The sequence below is a fragment of the Balaenoptera musculus genome, chromosome 9, assembly GCF_009873245.2.
Source record: "Balaenoptera musculus isolate JJ_BM4_2016_0621 chromosome 9, mBalMus1.pri.v3, whole genome shotgun sequence".
Taxonomy (NCBI): domain Eukaryota; kingdom Metazoa; phylum Chordata; class Mammalia; order Artiodactyla; family Balaenopteridae; genus Balaenoptera; species Balaenoptera musculus.
This window is the reverse complement of record NC_045793.1, coordinates 18,533,462-18,553,881: the sequence shown is the minus strand read 5'-3', so window position 1 is coordinate 18,553,881 and position 20,420 is coordinate 18,533,462. Positions and strand designations below refer to the sequence as shown.

The 20,420-nt window shown below is 44.2% G+C and overlaps 1 protein-coding gene across 1 annotated transcript in view; it reads right to left on the bottom strand.

The window, feature by feature from the left end:
- Positions 1–20,420, bottom strand: part of LOC118900428 (solute carrier family 23 member 2-like) — a 41,913-nt gene that overhangs the window by 10,737 nt on the left and 10,756 nt on the right. The window contains exons 4-7 of the mRNA XM_036862776.1: positions 11,114–11,273; positions 3,116–3,297; positions 2,078–2,198; positions 826–982 (exon numbers count right to left, since the gene is read on the bottom strand). Of these exons, the coding sequence (XP_036718671.1) occupies positions 826–982; positions 2,078–2,198; positions 3,116–3,297; positions 11,114–11,273 (620 nt within the window). The remainder of the gene's footprint in view (positions 1–825; positions 983–2,077; positions 2,199–3,115; positions 3,298–11,113; positions 11,274–20,420) is intronic.

Sequence of the window (20,420 nt, the reverse complement as noted above, 5' to 3'; positions counted from 1 at the left end):
GAAAATGCAGAGCAGAGGGAAAATTCATCTGGAAGATAACAGGCTGCTGGACCCCAAATAATTCCCTTGCCAGGGTTCTCTGGAAGGCTTTAAAGACCAGGCAACACGTCTTCCAACCCAACAACTGTCCTGAAGCTGTGTCTCAGACTCCTGCCCTCCCATGCCTCCCTGAGGATGGGTCAGAGGCCCTGACCTTGAGGTCACAGTGCACAAAAAGAACCAGAAACCGGGCCTCTTTCCAGGAAGGCCTTGAAGCCTTTTGAAGGCTTTCAGGATTCTTACTCAGGGAGGTCCTGGCTCCCCAGTCCATGAGGCCAGGACCTCCTCACCCCCCCCAGCTGGAACGTGGTTATTCTCACACCCTGAGCCAAGAACTGCAGGGAAGGGAGATGCCCTTGACCAGCAACCCAGAAATGTTCGAATTCAGCCCCAAGCCTCCCTTGTGTGGGATCCACCAGTTCCATGAGGAGACCCAAAGGTTGGCTAAGAGGTCAGGATCCCTCTGTGCTTTCCCCACCCCCAGTTGATGGGGCCTGAGCAATGTGGAGGAGGGGACGAGGCATGCGGGCCAGGAAGGAGGTAGGGCTGGGAGAGGGAACCTTTGGTCCACCACCCCCAAAGGGTTCTTAGGACCACCCAAGGGTCTCCTTCCTCTCTTAGGGGTCTCATATGGACTCCGCAGGGCCTGTCCCTCCTTGCCAGATCCCTTGGAGGAGATCCCGCCCCAGCGCTACTCATTTCCCCCTCTGGTGCCTGAGCCTCATGGGCAGTCCTGGGAAGCATATGCCCCAGGCAAGATGGGCCCCGGAGTGGGCGTCTCGTTACCTGGGTAAGGGAAGCGAAACCACGGAGCCTGGCTCAGGACGTCGCCCTTGGTGTCTGTGCGGGCCAGGTACCCGTAGGCTGCAGGCGCCGAGGGGAGGGCGTTGGTGACTGTGAGCACGAAGCACAGCAGCCAGGAGATGCAGAGCGCCAGCAACACCTGCCGGAGGGAGGCGCCCTTCACACTGGGCCCCACCCCTGCGCCTGCCCACACCTCCCAGCGAGGGTGGGCGAAGGAGGGAGTCGGGAAAGCTCTATGAGATGAGGAAGTGTTGGGTTACAAACCCTTCCAGTGACAACAGGAATCCGCTGTGTCAGTGGATAATGAACACATTACAGGAATAGAGAAACTAAACTGTGGGGAGACCTTGTGTCAAGTAGAGGCAGAAATGTCTAGGAAAGTGGACAGAGCCTGGGTCAGAAGGATTGCAGTCTGACTCCCTTTCTATTGCTTGCTGGTCACATGACCCTGGATCAAATTCCCTGAGCCTCAGTGTCCTCATTTGTACAATGGAATTACAACCATTGCTCTGCAGAGCCTGAGGCAGAATTTCTTAAAGTGGGGTCCTCAGATATACTGACTTTTAATCTCTGATGGTAGAACCCCAGACATCGGCATTTTTAGCAATGTCCCCAGGTGATTCTTACGCATACTGAACTTTTGAACCAGTGGCCTACAGGGTTGCTGAGGGATCAATGAGATCATTATGTGGAAGTATCTTTTTATAACGCAGAATGTATATCACAGATAAATTGAACCTGAAAACACATTTGTGTGGTTGGCAACGGCACCTACTTGACAGAGTGGAGCAAATTCAACAGAGAAGGCTCTGAAAAAGGAGACACCATCACCGTCAGCAGGATCTGAATTATCCAGGAGCCGATGAGAAAGAAACTGATCTAAGCAACTTAGCCCTTAGTTTTGCACCTTTAGCGGTGAGCCTGGCTGTCTCCCCCAGTGCCATGCTATGAGGACGGCCCAGGGACACGAGAAGACTGTCCCACAGTGGTGCCCAGGGTGGCAACCTGGGGCGAGTTCTCTACTCCTGGGGGAGAAGCAATGAGGGAAGATCTGGGACGGCATTACACCAAGGCTCCCACCACCCGCGGGGCAATTAAGGGAGGCTGAGGGGGAGAGGCCGCTGCAGGTGGAGAGCATTTGACTTGGGGACCATCGGGGAGAGCAAGAGGCTGCCCCTCACTCTCCAGGTGAGTCAACTAAGAATGGCAGAGGGTGGGGGGGGGCGCTTCTTACAGGGAAGACCTGAAACAGGTAGAACTTAGAGGTGTGACACTTCTTCTCTCGTCCGTAAACAGGCACAGGCACCGCGATGTTTTTCAGGTACTGAGAAAACAGCACGATGAGGAAGATGGTCCTGAAACAGAAACAAACCACACCCGACCTGGCGAACTTGGGCTCGTCATGAGCGAGGGTCCAGGAAGGCGTGCCACCACGTGTCTCCGGGACTATGGGGCAGTGGCTGTGCTGGGAGGGTCCCCATCTAGGCCCTGCTCTGCAGTGTAGGCAGCACCCTGCCAGTTCTGAAAAGGTGGGCGGGCCCCTTTCAGAGGCTGCTGGTGGCTGAAGAGGAACAGTGGGCAGGGGCCTGAGAAATAAGCATGGCAGCTGCACAGATCCAGACTGAAGCCAGTGAGGCCAGAGTCAGACCATCTTCTCTCCCAGGTGGTCCTGCAGGTCAGAGCACAACAGGCAGAGTGAATGAGCGCATCCAGGGTCACCCCCACGTCCCTTCAAAGCTCTGTTTAAATGCCGAAGGCCTCTTTTTCTGGGAAGCCTTCCTGACACCACCCCCACCCCCACCCCCAGCAAGCTGGCTGTCACCACCCCATCCCCTGAACGAGCCGGCACACTGTGACTCTCATCACTGTCTCCTGGTGTCACAGGTACTTGGACCCAAGTCTTATCCCTCCACTACGCTACAAAATGCTTGAGAGCTGAGGCCATGTCTTTGCACCCTTCCCAGGTGCTGGAGGTTTACAATATTTGCTCAGTGAAAACCTAGGAGGCAGGGGACGGGTAGAATCAGCTGTCTGTGAACACTGCACTGAGTATGTTTATACCCTGCCTGTGATGAACTTATTGTCTGTGAGGACTAATAACAGAAGAAATAGTAATAATACATTCTAAGTAGCCATTTCACTGCTTTTTAAGGTATCGTGATGTTTGTGAAAGTATTTGTAAACCACCAGAGTTTGCCAATATCCAGGACTCACTCTTCTTACTGGGTAGTCTTCCTCCAAAGATGGCCCACCCTCCCCAGAGGGTGCTTACATGGTGGCAATCCCCCAGTGGATCCCGGCGTCATTGCCCGCAGAATCGAAGAGAGGCAGGGCCACCAGGGAGATGGTCGGAGCAATGGTCAAGGGGCCGATGAAGCGCATGAGGAAGCCAATGAGGCCTGAGAAGCCCACCAGCATCTGGACACAGGAAGCAACCATGATGGCTCCCTGCAGCTGAAGAGGAAGCGTGGGGCTCAGCACCTGGAAGCCTGCGGCAGGGCCACCCAGATTGGTGGTACCTTCAGAGGCAGTGCAGGGGCAAAGCTGGACCCCAGAGGAACTGAGGGAAGGCGAGCTCGGACCTCACTCCTCTCTCCAGTCCTCTATTTCCAACTGTCTGTTGGACATTTTCACCTAATGTGAAGTTTTCCAGGAAGTAAATTTCAAGGTTACCTATTGATCGTAGTCATAACGTAATGACTCGTAATACTGGCATCACCCAGTTATGTACTGAACATCTTGTTGCTTTACTTGTCTCTGTTTTCCTACTTTCTATTGCAGAGGTTGGCAAAGGTTTTCTGTAAAGGACCAGAGAGTGAATAGTTGAGGCTCTGTGGGCCGTACAGGCTCAGTTGAAACTTTTCCAGGCAAGATGGGAACAAATGAGCTTGACTGTGTTCTAATAAAACTCCACTGATAGGCACTGAAATTTGAATTTCGTACAATTTTGACATGTCATAAAGTATTATTCTTCTTTTGATTTTTTTCAACCATTTAAAATATAAAACCATTTTCAGCTTGTGGGCTATAAACAAACAAACAAACAAACAAACAGAAAACAGGCAACGAGCCAGATCTGGCTCATGGGTTGTAGTTTGCCAACCCCTGATCTATTGGACTGATTGAGTTTTACTTTACTTCTCCTTTTTTACTTTGCTAATATGAACGTTCTTCATTTTACCCTTGAAAATTTTCCTTGCTTTGAAGTCTGCTCTTCCTGAAAAGAAAGAAGTCTGACTCCTGCTTTCCTTTGATCAGTGTTAATGTGGTATATTCTCCATCCATTTACTTTTAATCTACACGTGTCTTTATATTTAAAGCCGGTTTCTTCTGGACAACATACGGTTGGGTCTTGTGTTTTGATCCACTCTGACAATCTCTGTGCCTTTAGACCAATGACGTTCAAAGTGATTATTGATATAGTTGGATTAATATCCACCATATCCGTTACTACTTTCTATTTGTTGCCCTTGTTCTTCGTTTCTGTTTTTGTCTTCTACTCTTTTTCTACCTTTTGTGGTTTTAACTGAGCTTTTTTTTTCCTCTCCTTTCTTAGCATAACCATTATCCTTTTTTTTTCCTTTAGAGTTTGCAATGTACATTTACAGCTAATCCAAGTCCCCCCTTTTTTTCTTTCTTGCCACACCACGTGGCTTGCGGATCTTAGTTCCCCAACCAGGGATCAAACCCATGGCCTCAGCAGTAAAAGCACAGTCCTAACCACTGGACCACCCGGGAATTCTCCCAAGTTCACTTTCAAATAACACTATACCACATCATGAGTGGCGTGAGCACTTTATAGTAACAAAGCAATCCTAATTTCTCCGACTTAGCCTTTTTATCATTGCTGTCATTCATTTCACATATACATAAGCATACACAAGGATATAAAAAATTTAAAACCACCATAATACTGGAAGGTGAAGTTTAAGTTGGTCTAATGTGTTGAAAACTGAGCTTGCCATCTCTTCCCAGAGTTTTCTACATTTTCTGCTACCACCACTTTCTAAAAATATAATCATTACTTACTTGTCCTCTCTATTACTTCTTATCTCCCAGAAAGTAATGACACCCCTATTGGTCCTATATTTGCCTCACTTTCATTTGTGGCTAGTATCGTGATGTAGAGTTGGACTGCTAACCATCAGTGGCTTCAAGCCTTGAGATGCGTGTGAACAAATTCAACTCAGTGAAACATGGAAACTCTACCTTAAATTCCAATAGGCTGGCTCAGTGAATTAAACCAATCCATCAATTAGTAAAAGGAGGTTGAAACTTGAAAGAACTTTCCCTTGTTTACAGCACTGGTGAAAAACACTGGACCAGCAGATGGAGCTAAAATACCACAAATAAGACTCTGGGTTTGCACTCACTGTTGGACACTTGAAGGTGATGTGGGAAAAAAATAGTGGAGGCTACAGTCTTAGATCTGGGCAAGAGGAACTCCCACTCTGGGCCCTGTGCTTTAGAGCAGGGGTTGGCAAACTTTTTCTGTAAAAAGCCAGATAGTTAACATTTTAGGTTTTGTGGGCCACATATAGTTTCTGTCACATATTCTTTTTATAACTTTAAACAACTTTTTAAAATGTAAAAACCATTCTTAATTGGTGGGCAGTAAAAAAAAACAGATTACAGGCTGGATTTGGTCCAAGAGCGATAGTTTACTGACTCCTGCTTTAGAGGACTCACAAACACAAAAATAAATGGTAAATGTATTTAAAAAACATGGTTGTGTCTGTAACTTGGGATCCTGTGCTCAGTGCAGGCACAGCATGACCTAAACATCCCTAAACATCCTCTCTCACTACTAATACCGTGTCCTCAAAACACAAAGTAACTGCTTCAGACCATTGCAGTGTTGAGGCAGACATATCATTAGAACACAGGTAGGATTCAAGCAGCAGAGTGCTTAGGTAGGAGAAGAGACAAATTAACTTGTCAGATCTTTCCTCTTGGATAGTACGAAGGCAAGAGATTCTTGCATAAAAAATTATAGTTCTCAGTAGGTCTAAGTGGAAGGGAAATCCTGCCCCTGGCATCTAGCAGAGCAGGGTAAGGAAACTGACGAAATAAAATTTATATTTTAAGGCAGGACAAGTAAAAAAATTAAACATAAAGTTCTCTCTGTGTGTTTGTTTGGGCCTCCTCCCTCCCTAATGTGCAGTGTGAACCTGCATGACACATTAACCAGAGCTCCTCAAAGATGCGGGGCTGCTCAACCGGAAAGATCAATTGTTTTTCTTTCTTCTGATGCTAGCAATGTAACTTCTTACAAGAATAACGTCCTCTCCCTGCTCTGTTAGGGGTCATGGTGACTGGCTGCTCACTTTGTACCTGCTTATCTGGACTACGTATCCTTGGTGAACTTTACGTAAAATATCAGTAGGTCATTTTGATGTTCGATCCTTTGTCTCAAAAATGTATATGACCGTGGCTTCAACTTCTAACAGGTGGAAGAGTTCCCAGAGCTTCCTGAGAATCTGCTTCCTGGGTTTATAATCCTCAGCTTGGCTCGAATAAAATTCCATTTTTTCCTTCTTAACTTGATAGTTAATTAAATTTTCGTTGACAAAATCCACTTCTTATTCTTTGCTTAGTTTTAATTTGGATTTACGAAAGCCAAGTATTGGCTCCCTGGGGGACGGCAGAAACAAAACAAAACAAAACCCCCCAAAACCTCAGACCACATGTATTTTGTGATTCATGCTATTGATGATATGATAAAACTAGGCTGCACTGAAGAAGAAATACATCTTGCTTTGGAATAGGTGGTACAACACACAGCATTTGAAGACTGGCCAACGGACCTGGCAAAAATCCAGGGCCCACCAGCTTCACAAGTGAAATCCTTAGGTGTATCTTGGTCTGGAACTACATGGAAAAGTTCTTTAAACATTAAAAACCTCTGTTAACTCTGGGTCCACCTTGAGAAAAAAAGGAAGCACAAGGACTTGACAGATCATTGAAGTACGTCCACATCTGGGCGCACTGTCGGACTGTATACCAGAGCATGGCCACATGCAGAAAGGCTGCTTTTGAAAGGGAAGAACAGCAGAAGGTTCTGGCTGAAATTCACAAGTTATGGCTCAGACTGGTCTCAGAGTGGTGTCCTGACCAGCACAGTGCTCCTGAGCCGTCAGAAGCGTCAGTGGTTCCGTCCACGCTGAATGAGGACTGACCCTGGCAGATGCCTGGTGCTTCAGCTCTGCGTGGGGCATTTGGTGCGGAGGCGGCCCAGAGCAGCTACTCAACTACTCTCCCTCTGAAGGACCATTCCTAACTAGTCTGCTACTGGGCACTGTTTGGAATTACAGCACTACTGAATGGCACCAAATAACTCCAAGATCAGAGATCCCAATGGTACCTTGAGCGATGTCAGAAAGACATGCAAATAAGGAAGGGGATCATCAACAGAATGTGCTGATTAAAGGGAAATCGCTATATTCAGGAAAAGAAAAGGCAGTTACACAAGGAGGGGTTCACAGGATCCATGAGTAAGTGACAGTCCCCCTCCCCTGGGTGGACACTACCTCACGGGATAATCTATCTCTAACAACAGAGACTTGGATCCCACTATGTGGGTCTTTGAATTAAAAAAGCACTGCTTGGGGGGACTTCCCTGGTGGCGCAGTGGTTAAGAATCCGCCTGCCAATGCAGGGGACACGGGTTTGAGCCCTGGTCCGGGAAGATTCCACATGCCGCGGAGCAACTGAGCCTGTGCGCCACAACTACTGAGCCTGCGCTCTAGAGCCCGTGAGCCACAACTACTGAGCCCACATGCCAAACTACTGAAGCCCATGCACCCAGAGCCTGTGTTCCACAACAAGAGAAGCCACGGCAATGAGAAGTCTGCGCACCACCACGAAGAGTAGCCCCTGTTCGCCGCAACCAGAGGAAGCCTGCCCGTAGCAACGAAGACCCAATGCAGCCATAAATAAATAAATAAATTTATGTAAAAAAAAAAAAAAGCACTGCTTGGAGTCTTGCCAAAGGTGCTGCTCACCCACCTGAGGAAGACTGAGACTGAAAGAGTGTAACACTGCAACAGAAGGACCTTGATGGAGGAAAGAAGGCAAGTCTAAGTCCAGCCACAGGACCAAGCTGTGTGTGATGTGACTGACAGTACACACATAAGCCCCCAGAGTCATCCCTTTAGAATTATCTAGGTTCTCGGGCTGTGGCCAGTGGACTAGCAGTTTGGTCTGGCAAGTGATCGTAGAGGCTCCACTGAAATTTCACCTTTTACAGGACAGGACTTTATAGTCAAATCTCACATACTGGTGGTTCACGTAGATGCCCCTATGTCTTAAAAAGAGGAGGGAAGTATGATTTTGAATGTAGTCATTAGGGGCCACAAGATGACACCTCGGGCCACAAGCCATGCATATGTGGGCTCACAAACTACATAATCTCCATCTCTATCTGAAGTCACTTGTGTTGCCCAGGATGATCCAGATTGCCAACAGCGATGGGCACAGGTGCCTCTGGTGGGAGGATATGAGGATAAATGGCCCATCACAGAACTGACAGGCTGCCTGTACTGGACAGTCCACAGAGCATGGGAGGTTTTAACACTTTTTTAAACTGGTATGGACAGTGTTTCTGGTTTGAGCTTTGCCTATCCTGCCACTGAAGCCCTGGCTCAGGCTACAATAAAGAGACTAGCAACCCAGATTGCCCACCAGCATGAAGATCAACGTATACATCAAACAGCTCAAGGATCACTTTTCACAGCATGAACAAGACAGGAATGGACCAAGAAATACAGTATCGAGTGATCTTTTCATATTTCATGTCACTTCCCAAAAGCAGTGAAATTATTACAAAATTAGAACGTGTGCTTGAAGCAACAAAATGTGGGTGACAAAGGCACGAAGGGCAGGCTTGCAGGGTAGGATAGTGTAAGATCAAGTTACAAGTGGGTCACTAAACTGAGTCACCAGTGGAGCAGTTTGTAAAGGACAAATTGGGAAATGAGAAGGTAAAGAAACCACATTTCCCCAGGACTAGGGACTTGGTTGTGTTCCCTAAGATAGGAATAATAAGAATCAATTTAATGTGACTTGTTGGAATTCTGATGGTATTTATGGGCCGGATTGGAAAGTCTGGTGTTTTTCAGGATGCATCCTACCCAGTGGAGAGGCTACAGTGACAATATACTTATTAAATCATTTGAAAGTACCTTGGGGAAGGACACACAAGGAGAGTTTAACAGTGTTACTTTTCCTGCCCACCATTTAAAGGCTAGAAGAGAAGGACTCAGCACCTCCTCTTCCAACAGGAGCAAGGAAATGGGTTAAGAAGGGCTCACAGTGGGCAGAAAGAAAGATGGCGGCAGGAAGAACTGGAGTTACCAAATTATGGTATTGAATAATGCTACTTTTGCCTGTTGCATTTAAAATGTTGGAAATAAGAAAATGATTTCTTAGCCATATTTCTAGACAGGTCTTCAATCTGGGATGAGGGATGCTGGCATCAGAGTTGATTCTACCAAACTGAAACACATCTAATAAAACTAGACCCAGAGTATATTGTGCTGTACTGGATGGACAATGAGGAATGAACATTGTGAAAGGAGCCAGTACCTACTGTGATGCTGGCATATTTAGGACATGGCCTGTTGTTTGAACTTTAAGATTAAAATGGGTCATGGACTAATTCATAGGTCATTTACATGATACTCAATGAAATGAAAGTCATGGAAATAATGATAAATAACAAAGTCTATATTGGGATATTGACCTCTAGTCACCAGCTAATGTGGTAAGCATAGGAGCAAAAATGACCCCAGGTGGTCAAATAGACCTACAAGATGAGGACAGACAATTATAGTTAACTCTAAATCATTCAAAAACATCATAAAAGAATGATACACGTTTACCATCATGCACTGACCAGAGCAGCTAAAATGAAAAAGAGAAAATGTTGGTGAGAATTTGGAGTAACTGGAACTCACACATGCTGCTGGTGGGAGTGTAAATTGGAACATACACTGTGCAAATGTATTTGCTAGTGTTTACTAAAGTTGAACATATACATAACATACAGTGATGGTGAATTTTATATGTCAGCTTGACTGGGCTGGGGGATGCCCAGATAGCTGACAAAACATTTTTTCTGGGTGTGTCTAGGAGGGTGTTTCCAGAAGAGGCTAGCATTTGAATTGGTGAACTGAATGAAGCAGATGGCCCTACCCAATGTGGGTGAGTGCCATCCAATCCTCTGAGGGTCCCACATAACCAAAAAGCAGAAGAGCTAATTCGCTCTCTGCTTGAGCTGCGACATCCACCTTCTCCTGCCCCCAAACATCAGCACTCCTGGTTCTCAGGTATTTGGAATCAGTTTAGGACTTACACTGTTGTCCCTCTGCCCCACCCTTCACCCCCCACTGGAGTGTTTTGTCAATTCTACTCCTTCTCATTGGTCAAATCTGGGTAAGAATAGGAATCTTGTTAGCATGTTTCCTCTGTCTTCCCTCTTTCTTTGTCTTTCACATACAGCGGATGTGACCCTTATTGCAGCCATGAGGCTGTGAGGATGCTGAACATGGATGGGGTGGGGTGCAGGATGGACCCTGGCTGGGCTAAGGCTTCTTAGCTTAACTCCCAAGGATACCTAGGGGACAAACCCTGCTCTAGGTCCATAGCCCTGAGTTCAGGAATGTCCTTGGTCCAGTTCTAGTGAGTTAGTGCTGAAGACATTAAGTGATAGCTGGATTCATGCCTGCACAAACTACCTTGTACTGGAAACCCAGTACCATACGGTGCTTGTGTAACTGCCCCTGCTCCAGAGGAGGTGGTCCTTAGCCTCACTCCAGGCCTACATATTTAAGGTCAAGCTGGGAGGAAGCTGGTTGGGCTTCCTAGAAATCTCAAGTGACCTTCACTCTCTCATACAGTATCCCACCCATGGGCCGTCCTTGACCCCTCACCTAGGAGGTCAGGTGAGGATGTTGGGGTCTGGAAGCTATCAGGTCTACTGTCCCTGAGGGTATGGCTATGTTCTCTGCCAAGAATCCTGTGCGCTGGCTTCCTTATCTATCGTTTAGATAAGCCAACCTGGAGCATGGCCAAACTTCAGAGCCTGCTTCAAGGCCACTAGTTTCTTTCCCTGGATGATAAAACTGAATTAAGCAAGGGCCAAGTATCTTAAGGCCTGGAATCTTGCTCAGCAGTGAGTTGAACAATGAATGTTGAACAAATGAATCAACTCAGGAGCCCCTGTTGAGGACCACTCCATTCCTCTCACCCCACCCGCTCACCCCAATACCTCTCGGATCCTCTTCTGCCATTCCTCAGTGAATTCAGGGGAGCTGGTGTTCACCAGGCTGGCATTGAGTGTCCACGTGGGGCACTTCCAGGTGGGAAGGGACAGCATGGCCAGGGAGGGTGCCAGAAAAGCAAATGTTCCTCCTTGGAGAATGGGCAGCCTGGAGGAGGGGAAAGGGGAGAGTTACCAATCAGCTGCTTAAGGGCTGGTCTGTCACTGGCCCCAGTGGAGGCCTTTTAATCCCAAGTCCTACCTTGGTTTCAAGGCAACACATGACCCCTGCAGTTCTCAGTTTACAGGGAACTCCTGCGAGGCTCCAAGTCAGACCCATGAACCCTGCCAGACTTCAGACAGGTAGGAGAGGTGGAGAGGGAAAGACAAGCAGACCTAACCCCAGTCCTGGAGATACAAGCCCAGGAGCAGAGAATCAGGTGCTGGGAAACGATTTGGGGGCAGCACAGAGCTCAGGGAACATGTTTAGTGGGTGCCATTGTCTTCCTCAGTCCCAGAGAATCTTCCACAGACCCCAGGATCAAAGCACAGCTCACACGTGTGGAGTTCCCCCCACTGACAAGAGATGCACAGCCTAGAATCTGGGTGGCCAGATTCCTTTGCCTCTTCAAAAATGAACAGCAATCCCAGACCTCTACCTTCAGGCTCCTTTTGATCACTTGGACTGAACAGGCTTGAGGTCAATTATCAGGGCGTGTCCCCCACCCAAGTCTTTCTCCCTCCTCGTCGGTGTCTCACTCTGGCCTCTGCGAGAACTTCTAGCAGTGCCCATCTGACTTGTCTCCCTTCAAGGTGAATGTAGCCTGATAAGTCAACCTCCAATAACCCTCTCTTACTAGAAGGTCAGAAGCTATCAAGGCTCACCTAGTCTCTTCGCCCTGCATATTAGAATTTGGGGTGGGGGGTGGAACAAAGGGACCTCGGCCTCGTGCTTGCATTTGTCACTATAGCACACCCAGTTTAGGTACTTTTTCTTAACAATACTAGAAGGCTATTTTTGAACTCAGGATTCCATGAAGACAGCTTAAAGGGTTATTTCTGAGAATGACTGAACACATTTTACTTAATGAAAATATAAAGTTTTGCTGCCTAAGTGGCCTTTGTCCTGGCTGAACATAGGAATCAGCAATGCCTGGGCATCAACCTCAGATGAGTTAGTGGGCTTGTCAAGAGGGTGCAGCCAGGCATGGGGAGGGCTTAAAGCTCCAGGTGATTCTAATGTCAACCAGGGCTGAGAACAAGTAATCTAGATTCATAAATCTAGACCCATAAGGCTCCAAAATAGATTGGAATATATGGCACACACAGGGCAGGAACATATGGGTGGTGGAATGGGTATGTGTGAATAATGTTTTTAATTAAAAAATTATGGGGGGGAGATAAATCAGGAGTTTGGAATTAACATGTACACAATAATATATATAAAATAGGTAAACAATAAGGACCTACTGTAGAGCACTAGCACAGGGAACTATACTCAATATCTTATAATAACCTATAATGGAAAAGAATCTGAAAAAGAATATATATATGTATATATATACACATACATATATATATATATATATATATATATATATATATATATTTGTATAACCGAATCACTTTGCTGTATACTTGAAACTAACACAACATTGTAAATTAACTATACTTCAATTAAAATGCATAGAAATTATGAAGCTAAGTATCTTGACAGAGAAGGGAAACATGCTATACTTATATCATTGCAAAATCCTTTTGAGCTTTTAAAATGAACATAGAAATCTTTGCATATCATATGTGCAGAGTATATAATACAAGACTTGTGTTTTAATTTTTTGCTGTAATTCCATATGCACATTTCATTCATTCAACAAATATTTATTGAGGACCTGCTCTGTGAGAGGCACTGGTTGCCAGGTATTGGGGATAGCCTGGTGACTGAGACAAAACACCACTTATATTCTAGTTACACATTTCTCTGTTAGCGCTTGTACTAACAAACTAATCATTTACAGTAACTAACTCTCAGGGGTTCTTTAAACACCTTATGACTCCGCTTACAAGCACTCCACCATCACTATGCCACCATTGCCGCAGCCATTTCAGTATTACTGGGTTCCATGAGGTCAGGGAAGATTATTTTTCTTTTCCATCTCTCCAGCACTGAGCCTAGTGCTGCAAAAACCTATGAACGTTGGGTTTTCTCATTTTATTTTATTTTACTTTTTTAGTTTAACAGGCATATAACGAAACCCTAACAAATGTTAATTTGCATTTCATTAAGTCATAAAAGATGTGCACTCATTCGTGTGATTTTATATGTTTTTCCTTGTCTATAAACTGTCTACTCATTACATAGAACTTATATACTGTCAAAATATATTTATAACAATTTTTATGATGGTGAGCTTTATTTTTGTTGAAAAAAATGTTTTTTGTTATTATATGCAGGAATTCATCCCTAACTTAGAACTTCTTTAAGGGAGCACTTCAAAATTTTCAAGTAGTTCAGCACTTTTCTAACTCTGTTCACGTTCCTTTCAAGATTATTATATGTAGTTGGGATAATGTGATATATGGACTCTCTACCTTTTTGTTTTGTTTTGTTTTGTTTTGTTCTGTTTTGTTTGGTTTGGTTTGGTCACGCCTCACAGCTTGCAGGATCTTAGTTCCCCGACCAGGGATTGAACCCCGGGCCACGACAGTGAAAGCACTGAGTCCCAACCACTGGACTGCCAGGGAATTCTCTCTATGTTTTTGTAATTGCTAAAAATACCTTTTATGTTCAAGAGCAAGATGTATTTTTTCCATTTATTTACTAGAGAATACTCTTATGTGCTACCTTTAGATTCACACAATGTATCCATAAATTCTTCCCTCATTATTCTGGACTCAGACCTTCCAATCCCATTTTCCAACCATTCCTCTCCCCCTCCCCACCTCATTTTGTTAGCATTCCCATTTCTTTCTCATAACTTCTCATTGGTACCTTTTTGAGACAGGGAGAGAGATCTACATATATTTCTTGCATTTCTGCTAGTTTTTCTTTTACGCACTTTCCTGGTACATGTTTAAGATGTGTGCATTCAGTATCACTACAAGGCTTTCATTGCTTTATGTATCTTTTACCTTTCATGGTGACCTTAATGTGTATCTCAGTGCTGCTTTAATTTCACAATTAATTTCATCTGCTAGCATGATGGTAATTCCTATTTTAAAAATTTTCCCATGAGTATGATTCACTATTATTATACATACGCCTTCTGACTTAAATGTTTCTCTTGTAAACCATAGATTGTTGATTTTAAAAACTCAACATTTTAGAAATAGAAGAGCCATTTGAAGCGTATCCAGCCTGGCCTTGTCATTTTATAGATAGGGGATTTGGAGCCCAAGGTCTTAGAGTTAACCAGCATGAGTGCTTGGGTTTCCTTACTTATCACCACTGCCCTGTAACACCAGTTAAGAGCATGGTGTAGACCAAAGGCGAGTTTGAATCTGGCTCTACCTTATCAGTTGTGTGACCTAGGCATGTTGCCCAGCTTCTGCAAGCCTCAGTGTCCTCTTTGACAAAATAAAGATAATACTACTCTCCCAAGGAGTAGCTGTGAAGATAAAATATATGCAAGTGATTAGCACAATGCCTGGGAAAGAGAAGAGCTCAATAAATAGAGTAATTTTCATTTTTATTCCCTCTGCAATGTGTGGCTACTTCTAGAAAAGGTAGTGTACACCAAAACATTTTCTTAATGTTTCCTCAAATAACAGATGTTATAGTATGGACTTTTTTTTTTAAGCTCTTGTCTGGCATTCCCATTTCTTGCAGGTTGGTTCTCTAAGATTTGTTTCCTAAGACCTTCCCTATCCATCTTCCTCTTCCCTTCACCCTTTACCATCTCATCTGTATACTCAAGTCTGAAGAAGAAAACTCCCCACCATTTTCTTTTAAAACAACAACTTGCATGTAAAATGTCAAAATCTGCAGTCTCAGGAATGTCTCTTAGAAGTTTGATAGGATTGATATTTTAGGTTGTCAAAGCCACAGAAATGTGTCCGTGGGGGTACTATGAACATCTAAGCTTATATAGTATTTTAAAACTACATAGCATTTTCATATCATTATCCCAAGAGTACTTCAGGGTGGGTAGGACAATACTGCATTGTCTCTGTATGAGGAAAATGATGCTGGGGGCAGGTGCCAGTGGCAGGGTTCAGCTGGGAAATGCAGAGCCCTGATCAGAAAGTCTGAGTCACTGGGCCAAATTGCAAAAGTGTGTTTGTTATAAGAACGGCTGATAAGAGGGCATGTGGAAAGAACAAACTTCTTCAAGAGTTTATGCGGGAAATTTTTCTCGTCTCTTAGTAGTTCCATTTGGGCCCATAAAACAGAAACAGCTAACCTTTTGGAAGTATTGGGAAGTTAAGCTTCAACCCTTCTCTCTGAGCTCTCATGTACTCTTCATAAGATGATATACATGATTCTTGTTAAAGACGTTAAGGCAGACTTCATTCAAGGGAGGCTACTACAACGGGGTTTTGTAATAAGGGAGAGAGATCAGGCTCAACTCCCAATGTGACAAGGAAAAGTGGAAATTTATAGCCAAGGAGCAGGGTGGGGCTCAGTGGATGGAAAGTTACTAAGAGGAAGCATCAGGGGTAAGAACAGGATTCTTGCTGAAAACAGGCCAAGGTGAACAGACATCACCTGTGGATAGTGAAGAATGAGGAAACCAATCAGAGAGTGAGGGTGGGGATTCTGGCTACAGTGACTGAGCAAGATTCTTGCTAAAATTGGATGATGCAGAGGCCAACATGGAAGCTCAAAATTCAAGCCTAGTTGAACAGTTGTCTATTGGATTTAGCAATAGGATGATCATAGTTGATCTTGTATGTTAGACACTATAACTGAATAGATCTCTCCCAGTTAAATGATAAATAGACGTGGCACAACTTGGGCCTGTACAAAATTCTGCAGCAGAAGGGGGAAGGTCACATAAGGCTTTGGAGTTCTTAAAACCACATTGGAAACTAGAAGGCAAGGGAACAATTCTTTCAAAATTCTGAAAAAAAAATTATTTCCAGCCTAAAATTCTATACCCAGCCAAGCTATCAATCAAGTATGAGAACAGAATCAAGACATTTTCACATATGCAGAGTCTTACAGAATTTACCTCCCATGTGTTCTCTCAGGAAACTACTGCGTATTCGTGTTCCACCAAAGAAAGAGGAAGACATGGGAACAAGAGATCTAGACTTGAAAACTGACATGAAGGGAATTCCCAGAATAAGGGTAAAGAGGCATCTCAGGATGACATATCTAATGTATACTAGGCACAGACAGCGACTGTTCCAGACTTCAGCAAGTCAGAGAGCCCCAGGAGGTAGTTCATCAAGAAGATGAAATTGATAGGCTACCTGATGTGATGAAATTATTAAGAAGAGATTTAGACAACAGGCAGGAAGTTTATCACTGAGTTAAAAATAAACAGATAGAAACCAAAGAATATTTAAAAAAAGAAAGATACTAATTTCAGGGAAAACAAAAAGTTGGGCAGGAAAGGAATCACTTTGTGATTCAGCTCTGAATAGCATCCCAGTCATTATAATGTGTACATTCAGTACTGACCTATGCTGGGAGGGTATGAGAATAGGATGATGGAAAATATGCTTGTATGTGGTGGGAGTGAGGGGCTGTGAAAGAAAATGAAATCATAGTCATCCATATTGGCACTTCAGTCAATAGTGCCTAAAACAGAAGTGCATTAATTAGAGACGGTGGAAAATACCTAAATAATCAGCTTGGAGGGATGAGAGTGCTTGCTTCTGCCTAGAAGAAAGGGGAGAAGGGGGAGATCTCTGGTTGGTAAGGGAAGGCTGTTTGTCTGCCTTCTTTAAACCCATCACTACCCACTGCCTTGAGTATACATTTGACACCCACCCTCATTGTTCCAGTCCTCCTTTCTGATCTGCCCCAAAGACAAGCACAACTGTCCTTTTTTTTTTTTTTTTTAAGGGCTTTAATGTTGACCACCACAGAGAAACAGATTGGGGAAAACAGAGATAAAAGCAGGTGAAGTGACAAAGAATCTAGGAAGTTGTCTCAAGGCTGTAGCCTTGAGCCTTAGCTCTCAAGCCCTCTTCCAAGATGGTAATGGGCAGCCTACTGGAATTTTGCTCTCACGCAAAGATTCAAAGGGTGTGGCTCACAAAACATATCCTGATACTTTTCTAAAAAAAAATTTTAAATGGTTTTTATTTCTCCCAGTTATAAAGAAACACATGGACTCTGAAGAAAAATTAATGGTAAATAAAAATATAAAGAATAAATCACCCTAATTCTACAACACAGAAATAATCATCAACATTTTGTTCTCATCTTTTTTTAATCTTTAACTAGATAAACTTTATCAGCACACATATAATATATACCTTTCCTATACAATGTATACCACCCAGAAATAACCTTTAACATTTCTTCAAGTCTTTTCTCTGTCTTTAACTAGATAAATGATTATCAGTACACATAAGATGTATATCTCTCATAATTATGAATTATGTTGGTCACTATTACGATAGTGAAAAGCTCAAAACAACTTAAATGTCCTTTAATAGGAAATGGTTAAACTAGAATATATTATGTACTCTAGAATATGGAATACTAAGTGATATTTTTCTAAAAGTGCTATTGTGGAAATGTGTTTATTGAAATGGAATGATATTTATAATGTATTGTGTATGTTTAAAGAGGAGGGAGAGGAGTTTTTTTTACCACATTAAAATTTTTTTCAATAATTTAAAAAGGGAGGGAGGGTGCAAAATTGTGTTTATGGTAATACCCTTTTTTTGGTGTGAAAAATAAATTTTACGTACCAGGCACTGAGCTAAGCACTTTACATACATTATCTAATTTAATTGTCATGGCTTTGGTAAAATTTTAAAAAATTTCCTCTTCACAGAAACACGAGGGACTTCCCTGGTGGCACAGTGGTTAAGAATCCGCCTGCCAGGGGCTTCCCCGGTGGCGCAGTGGTTGAGAATCTGCCTGCCAATGCAGGGGACACGGGTTTGAGCCCTGGTCTGGGAAGATCCCACATGCCGCGGAGCAACTGGGCCCGTGAGCCACAATTACTGAGCCTGCGCATCTGGAGCCTGTGCTCCGCAACAAGAGAGGCCGCGATAGTGAGAGGTCCGCGCACCCCGATGAAGAGTGGCCCCCGTTTGCCGCAACTAGAGAAAGCCCTCACACAGAAACGAAGACCCAACACAGCCATAAATAAATAAATAAATAAATAAATAAAATAAAATTAAAAAAAAGAATCCGCCTGCCAATGCAGGGGACACAGGTTTGATCCCTGGTCGGGGAAGATCCCACATGCCGCAGAGCAACTAAGCCCATGTGCCACAACTACTGAAGCCCGCGTGCCCTAGAGCCCGCGTGCTGCAACTACTGAAGCCTATGCCCCTAGAGCCCGTGCTCCACAACAAGAGAAGCCACCGCAATGAGAAGCCTGTGCACCACAATGAAGAGTAGCCCTTGCTCACCACAACTAGAGAAAGCCTGTGCATAGCAAAAAAACCCAACACAGCCAAAAATAAATAAATAAAATTTTTTAAAAAAATGAAGAGCAGAGAAAATATTTGAAAAAAACCAAAAAAAACCACATGAGGACTCCAAGATAACATTAATGCAAAAATTGTCAGGGGTAGAAAGGAGAGGGAGAATTAAGTCTCCCCTAGGTAAGGCAATACAGCCTGGGCACCCAGGAACTTGGAGAGGATGAGCCCCCAGAAGGGGTTCGGGGTTGGGACATGTGGAGCATGAGGGGCTTCTGGGGAAGAGGTCAACAGTTGGGGACAGAGACATCTGGAGCTTGAGCTGCTGGAATCCAACCTCACCTGTGTCATCATTTTGATGTTCCCTTTTGGAGTCAATCCAATGATTAGGCAAAGGGTGATGTCACAGGGATTTTCTTTGAAATAGTTCAGAATGGGGAGCAGAGCCTCAGGAATATCGAATGGGACTGATGAATTCTTGAACTTAAAAGGGTCGCTCTGTTGTGAGAAACCCTGGGTACCTTCAGAGCCCCAACTCCTTCACTATTGGACAAAGATCACTTAGTATTCATCTTTTTACTGAGCTTCCTACCCCAAGCAGGTAAGAACCTGCTACCCTGTAGGAAAGCATGTCCCGCACCTTCTGTGTAGTTAACTACCCAACCTAAATCCAGAGGAAGCAGCAGCACCAGGCCCCTCTTTGGGACACATCATCCCCTCTCCCTCCTCTGATGTGACTGATTACCAGGTCACTCTTCTACTGCCAACAGCCACCACTGTTTCTGTTCCAGCCAGAACTCTGATGGCACATCTGGTGGCCTAGTTTTCAATGGGGCAGGGGCAAGATGGCTGCAGACCTCTGGCGATGGGCATGGACTTTCTGCAGAACCAGTAACAGATGCAGAGCCAGGACAGATCAGGGCTCAGCCGCAGGGAGGTCCACGGAAGAAAAGGACAAATGCCAGGCAGGCTGATTCGGGCAAGACTATACAGAAGCCAGATTTGAATGCACTTTGGGCAGAAGTACTTGCTCCACACATGAGACTTTCCCAGGAAAATGAAAAGGGAGATATACCACTCGAAACCACTCCAGAAAAAGAAATTCCCAGGTAAAAGTCATGAATAATTCCAGAGATGGAGTTAAGACCCAGAATTACACATAGTCAATAATAATTTCCTCTAGTGACTGCATTTAAACTTAATGCTTTCTTTTGAAACGGATAATGAAGTACGACCTTATATAAATTTTGGAACTGAGCGCTTAAGTGAGGAAGGCCCTTGGGGGACACACCCAAGACCCCTAAATTCACACCAGGGAGGCAGCCGCCCCTCCGCCAAGGATTGCAGCTGCCCACCCCACAATGGACACTATGCTCTTTAGCTCTTATTAGGGAAGCTGTTATTGCCTCTCATCATTCCCTTTGACTATTTAAGACGGTTTTAATCATTAAGATCTGAAATCTCATTGCTGCACCGCATTTTTGTTTGCAGTCTAGAAAAGTACATAATTAAATACTGGTTATCAGATAACCAATAATCAAATCTACTTGGCCTTTGATTCACAGGCTATCAGCTAGTTTTATAATCTCTAATGTCGTAGGTAGTTACTGTATTCATTAGCCTCTGAGCAGGAAGTCCATTTCCATGAGTGGAACCAAATTCAAGTGTATTCCTGTCCCCACCTTAGTTTAAGGACATTAGCATGGTTCTATTTCCTAATTTTATTTCCCTCTTTCTTTGTATGTTTAATTAGGCTATA